General features: G+C 56.3%; 1 protein-coding gene across 1 annotated transcript in view; it reads left to right on the forward strand.

Annotated features, from left to right (window-relative positions):
• Positions 1-6,573, forward strand: part of MMP17 (matrix metallopeptidase 17) — a 29,950-nt gene that overhangs the window by 2,197 nt on the left and 21,180 nt on the right. Inside the window, exons 2-3 of the mRNA XM_007955051.2 lie at positions 5,623-5,695; positions 5,742-5,920. Of these exons, the coding sequence (XP_007953242.2) occupies positions 5,623-5,695; positions 5,742-5,920 (252 nt within the window). The remainder of the gene's footprint in view (positions 1-5,622; positions 5,696-5,741; positions 5,921-6,573) is intronic.

Consider the following 6,573-nt stretch of genomic DNA (forward strand, 5'->3'; position numbering starts at 1 on the left):
GGGCAGTTCCACTCTGTCCTCTAGGGGCGCTGTGGGTCAGAATGGACTCCAGGCAGTGGGTGTGGTTTGGGCTTTGCTTCTGTGAAGACTGACAGCCTTGGAGACCCTGTGGGGCAGTTCTACTCTGTCTTCTAGGGGTGTTGTGGGTCAGAATGGACTCCACGGCAGTGGGTGTGGTTTAGGCTTTGCTTCTGTGAAGATTGACAGCCTTGGAGACCCTGTGGGCAGTTCCACTCTGTCCTCCAGGGGCGCTGTAGGTCAGAATCCTGACGGCAGTGGGTGTGGAGTTTTGATTTTTTGCGTGGGTTTGTTGTAGAATGCCTTTCAGTTGGGATGCGTCTGAACTTTCATCACGAAGGGCCCTTGGTTTCTCCCTCATTCTTTCTGTCCCGAGGTCCCATCCAGGACAGCACAAAACACGTGACATTGCGTTGACATGTCTCCGGGCCTCTCTTGGCTGGAACAGCCCCTGCTCTTTTGCTGGTGCTTTAGCTATAAGTGAGCCATCAGTGATTAACCAGCCCTCCTCTGATGGACATCCAGGTGTTTCTGATCTTGCTTTTCCTGATCACAAGGCAATCAATAATGTTGCTGTGTTATTTCTCCTACCCGCCCAAACAGCTCAGTAAAAAGTAGGGCTCGGCAAAGTTTCAGCAAAGAGCCGGACAGTAAATACTTTCGGATTTACAAACTATAGTTTCCATAGCAACTGCCTGACTGCTTTTGCAGCAGCGGAAAGCAGCCAGAGAGACGGCTATGGCTGTGTTCAAAGCATTAGTTGCAGACACTAAAGTTTGAATTTCAGATCATTTCTGTGTGCCACAAAATATTTTTCTTACTTTTTTTCAATCAATTAAAAATATTAAACCCGTTCCTTATTCACGGGAACACCAAAACAAGCACCAGCTCAGACGTGGCCCACAAGTTGAAGTTTGCTGACTCCTGGCATAGCGTCAGAAGGGGGTCACGTTTCTAACAGACAGGGTGTAGCCTAATTGCCCTCCAGGAAGGTTACACCAAGCAGCCGTGTGTAAAAGGGTGTTTTCCATGGCCTCCCCACTGCACTGCTCTCATGAGTGAGGTTCAGCATGGGGTCATGTTTAACAGACATCTGTACCCAGAACAGTCAAAACAATCGTGAGAAAGCAAAATTCGAGGACTCACACTTCTGGTTTCAAAATGTACTGCAAAGCCACAATCATGCAGACAGCGTGGCACTAACGTAGAGACAGAGAGACAGTGATGGAGCCCAGCCGGGACCTGGATCTCCAAGGGCGCTACGGCCGTTCAATAAGGAACACAAAGCACCAGTGCTGGGGACACAGGCCGTCCACGTGCGGAAAACGCCACTCACCCCACAGGCCCAGACAAGCTCCATGCATCAAAGAGCTAACGTGGGAAACGTGTTATCTGAGCAACCTGGACTAGGCAGTGGTTTTTGACCACTGAGAAGAGAAAAAATAGATAAATTGGACACCGTCAAAATGTCAAACATTTATGCTTCCAAGGACACTAAAGAAAGTGAAAGGACAGCCCACAGGATGCAAGGTTTTGCCAATCCCATAGCCTATGAGAAGTTTGACTGCAGAGTCTATAAAGAGCTCTTACAACCATGCTAACACATAAGCCAGCTTACTAATGGAGAAAGGAAATGAATACAAATCTCCCCAAGACATGCAAATGGCCTGTACGGCCACGAGAAGATGCCCAGTCAGTGGGCATCAGGGACCACAGCCCCGGAGCGGGCCTGGCCCACCTGCACCACACAAGCCGAGTCCCCCAGCTCCTCAGAAAATGACCTCCCACCCTTCTCACTCTTCCCACGGATCCCGGGGGCTAGGCTTCCAGTCGGCACACCGAGGGTCACTCACCTCTGGGGCAAGGGCAGTCCAGCCCCTTGATATCCCCAAGGAGGACTGGTCAACCCCAAAGAGGAAACTGGGGTGTTATTACCAAAAAAGGTGCGAGGACAGTGGGCCTTGGAAGTGGCAGCCATTGGCCTGGACCTCAGGGTCAGTTACCCGCTGTGTGGGCTGCATCCTGCAAACCTGAGTGGGGCCCGAGCAGGCGTGGGCGCCTTGTTCTCTGCAGCTGCTCGCCGACCCACGAGCCCCGCAGGATTGTGGGGGCTCCATCCCCAGCATGTCCCTCACCATCTTCACTAAGACGTCCAACCCCCGCCCCCCACGTTCAGTAGACCCACTAAGCCTCCATTGGGTTTCTCCTGCTGCACTAGGGGATTATCTGGGGAGCGTGAGCCGCCTGTCTTTCCGTTACTTCAAATGGGTGATGAGTTGCTTCAATTACAGCCTCATCAGTTAGTTATTCAGTGGGGGCAGCTTAGGGAGCCATGGAAGTGAAATTTCAGGAAACACCGGAGGTGACACCTTGTGCGTGATGACTTTAAGCTACTCAGAACTACATCGCGCTGTCTCCTGTGACAGACCCCATGGCAGGTTGCTAGACTGTAGATGGGAGCTGCCCGTAGCGTGTTGGAAATAACCCACGTATGCTGTAAGTTCACCAGTCCTCCAAGGCTCTCCAAGAACTGGGCCAGTCTCCCGATCACCATGAGCCCAGGGGTCAGGTCAGCTCCACAAAGACTAATTTTGCTTCTTTCAGCACCTGCCCCCAGTGCCTGGGACGATGCCAGGCCCGCAGGAGGGGCCCAGCCCTGAGTGAAGGGACATCTGAGTGGCGGGACTCTCCCCAGCCCCTGATCAGACGTGTGCTGCACACTTCCTGTGCCAAGCACGGTGCTGCTGGGAGTTGCAGGCAGAGAGTGGGAGCGTCGGGGGGACACTTTGGAAGTTCACTGGGTGTGCTTGGCGAGTGACTGGGAGGAGGGGAGGCCTGGGAGCCTGTGAGGCACACTGGGCTGGCAGAGACTGGAGCGGACTGGGCACAGCAGACTCGCAGCAGATTCCCGAGAGACTCGGGACACTGCTTGGCTGAGGCCTCGGCATTGCTGGAGATGGAGGGAGGCAGAGTGTTCCCCAGGGAAGGGGCTGGACTGGTCCCTGTGATGGGGACATCGTGTTGACCTCGACATAGCCCCAGGCGGTTACATGGGAAAGTATGTGTAGATACGTGTATCAGTTTAGATGGTCTAGAAGCAACACCACCCCAAGCAGTGAGCACGCCCAGTGTCCCAATCTTGGTTTCTAACACCATTCTCAATTAAAAAAGAACTGGGGCTCCTGGGAGAGATGGCTGAGTCCAAGACGGGGACAAGATGAGCTTGGAGCATCCCATAGTGTCGGAATGAAGGAAGTGCTGGAAAAAAAAAAAAAAGCTCACAGTGATGGGGGCATGCTAAGGGGCCCAGGAGCCAAAGCTGGAGCCATGTGAGGAGCAAAGTGGGCCAATAACCCAGAGCACGAGAAGGGCCACCTGGGCACACCGGGACAGGCGCGGCGGGCAGGCAGGCGCACCCTGGCACACCAGGACAGGCGCGGCCACACCGGGACAGGCGCGACGGGCAGGCGGGCGCGGCCAGGCACACCAGGACAGGCACGACGGGCGCACAGAGGGGTGACCCACAGGGCAAGCATCCCCACCAGCTGGAGCTTAACCCCCACTCCTCCGGGGGGAAGTCCAGATCTAGGGTGTTGGCAGGGCTCCAGGGGAAGAGCCTTCCTTATCTTCCAGGTGTCCCTGGCTCGTGGCCCCCATCACTCCCACCTTGGCCGCCTCCCCGTCTGCAAATCTCCCGCATGTCTCATGAGGATACTTGTCCTTGGCTTCGGGCCCCCACTCATCCTGGATGACCTCATCTCGAAATCCTGAGTTAATTACGTCTGCGAAGACCCTTGTGTCCAGAAAAGATCCCATCCACAGGTGCAGGTATCTTTGGGGGCCCCCACTGAGCCCTGTGGGGCCAAGAAGACAAATCCCTGAACCCACAGAGCAGCTCACAGGACGCCCGCAAGGACTGGGGGCAAAGGGAGAAGGCAACGCGCTGTGCTCCAACGGGGCAGAGGCGGCCACGCACCCAGCCCCGCGCTGGGGTTGTTCAGGCTGGTTTCTTCAGGGCTCGTGATGGCCCAAAAGATGATTGTGGAGAAAGCAAGGTCCTGACCACCCCTCAGAGGGCTCATGAGCCTCCCGCTGTGGAGGTTTCTGGGATGCAGGCACCTGTCTGTTTCCTTATGTGGTCCTTTCAGTGCACACTCAAGAGCAGCAGGCGATAAACTCTGTCTCGGTAAGTCCAAGAAAGCTCCCCGAACCTGCTGGAGACGAAGGTCCTAGATGATAAAGCAACGCGTCAGTTTCCTTGGCAGCCACTTGTTTCTTCTAAACAACAGAGGATGGCTGCCTCTCAGACTTGATGCGGCACAGAACTCTGGCTTCATCCCCCGGGCAGTGCAAATACGGTGCTTGGCTGCTCACCAAAGGTTGGCGGGCCCAGTCTACCCAGAGACACCTCGGAAGGAAAACCTGACTGTCCGCTCCCAAACTATCAGCCTCTGAGAAGCCCACTCTGACCCACATGGGAGTGTGGTGGGTCCAGGTGGACTTGAGGGCAGCTGGTTTCATGAGAAACTAGGAACATCTCTGTGAGAATTGGACACCTTGCAGACAGGGCCGAGGGCCTCTCTGACTCCCACAGGTCTTAGGCTAGGTCCCCCGAGTGGAAGTGATTTACAGGTGGTATCCCAAGAGGCAGCTGGCGAGCAGGACTGGGAAGGGCAGATCACGTCCATGCCACGGGGAGTGAGGTGGAGCCGGTACAGATAGTGGCCCAGGATCAGGACTGTCCCCACAGCCCCACAGCTGCCTGGAGCACAGAACACAGCCGGCGGGGGCACAGCACTGCTCACGACAGGACCACCACCCACAGCAGGCCTTCTGTGCTTTACACACATGCACACGCAGAAACACACACACATGTACATATGCGCACCGAAACGTGTGCACACAAAACATACACATGCAGAAACATGCGCACGCGTGCATATGCACACATACAGAGATGCATGCGCAGACAAAAACATGCACGCACAGAAACATGCATATGTGTACATCTGCACACAGAAACGTGTGGGCACACAAAACATGCACAGGCCGAAATATGCACATGTGTGTGTGCACACATCTACACAAAGATGCATGTGCACACAAAACACAGAAACATGCACTGTGTACATGTATGCACACAGAAATGTGTCACACAAAACACAGGCACATGTGCATGCAGAAACATCCACACACGTGCACACAGAAACACATGCATGCACACACTTGCACACTGAAAAACATGCATAGCCCAGGACAGCTACACGTTTCACAAGCCCAGCTCAGAGAAACACTCTATTATTAGTCAACAGTTGGAGCTAAATTCCCAAGGCTGTCTCTCACTGGATGAGGAGCCCATGTGCCCATTTCTGGACCAATCACACGGCTGGGGGAAAGGTAGGAATAGATTGACTGGCCCAGCCTGAGTGAAGCTCTCCACTGGGGAGGGCTGCCAGTGGGAAGGGGGAGATGAAGCCAACAGAGTTCCAGGGGAGATCCTGTTCTCTGAGGACTGTGGTCCAACTTAGGGAGCCTGGCCTGAAGGAGGCGTGTGCCAGGAGGCCCCAGTGCAATGGGCCAGCACGTTCCTTTCCTTGATCACAGCCAGTTTCAGTTGAGTTCGCAACTGTTGCGCTAGACCGGACTCGGCTGCGCCTGCTGCCCGTGCTCAGGCTGGGTGGGGAGGTGTCTTGGGGACCATGTGCAGTGTCTCCATGTTCCAGAAGCTGCCGCTGGGGCCTCACCCACAGCTGGGGAGTGGACACCACCTGGCCTGGCCTGCCTCCGGCCAGCCACACTGGGCAGGGGGCAGCATGCCCGTGTGACCCGTGGAGGAACCTGGGCCTCAGTCTCCTCGTCTGAGAACGGGATCGCCGTGCTCACAGAAACAGCTGTGCCTACAGTGAAGTGGAGGAGCAGGGAGAACCTGGACGCAGCCTGGGGCCAAGGGAGGACTTCGTTGAACCCTCCCGCTCCCAAGATCCTTTGGGCCAAGCCGGGCCTGCAGAGTTTACAGTTTACAGTTTAATTCATGGTCCTCTCGACCACCCCCTGCTGGGGATGGCATGGTGTCTGCCACTTGTAACCTCTGGGGCCTAATTTCTCTGTGTTTCAGTGTCCTATTTACAAAGTGGGAATAAGACTTTTCATCATAAAATCTAAGATTCACGCTTGCACGTGAAGCGCTTGGCCCAGGAAGCAGTCAATTACGAAGTTAATATTCACCTACCTCCAAGCCTGCAGGGGTCCGCAGTACCCTAGCCGCGCCCCCGCCCTCCCCCAGCCGCGCCCCCGCCCTCCCCCAGCCCCTCCTTCCGGCCCCCGCCCCCCGCCCCCACCGGTGGCCTCCTGAGCGGAGCGCGGGCTCCACCACGAGCAGGCCGGGCGCGCTGCAGGCTCCAGCCCCGAGGTCTCCCCGCGGAGACCAGGATCCGGGCGCCGTGCCGAGCCTGCCCTTGAGCACGCAAGACCGCGCGGCGCCCCTCCCCGCGGGTCTGCCCGGTCCCGAGACCCTCCGCAGCGCGACCGGCGCTCAGCTCCGCTCGGCGGGCGCGG

Source organism: Orycteropus afer, unplaced genomic scaffold, assembly GCF_000298275.1.
Source record: "Orycteropus afer afer isolate SDZICR_OR568_19922 unplaced genomic scaffold, OryAfe1.0 scaffold00489, whole genome shotgun sequence".
Taxonomy (NCBI): Eukaryota; Metazoa; Chordata; class Mammalia; order Tubulidentata; family Orycteropodidae; genus Orycteropus; species Orycteropus afer.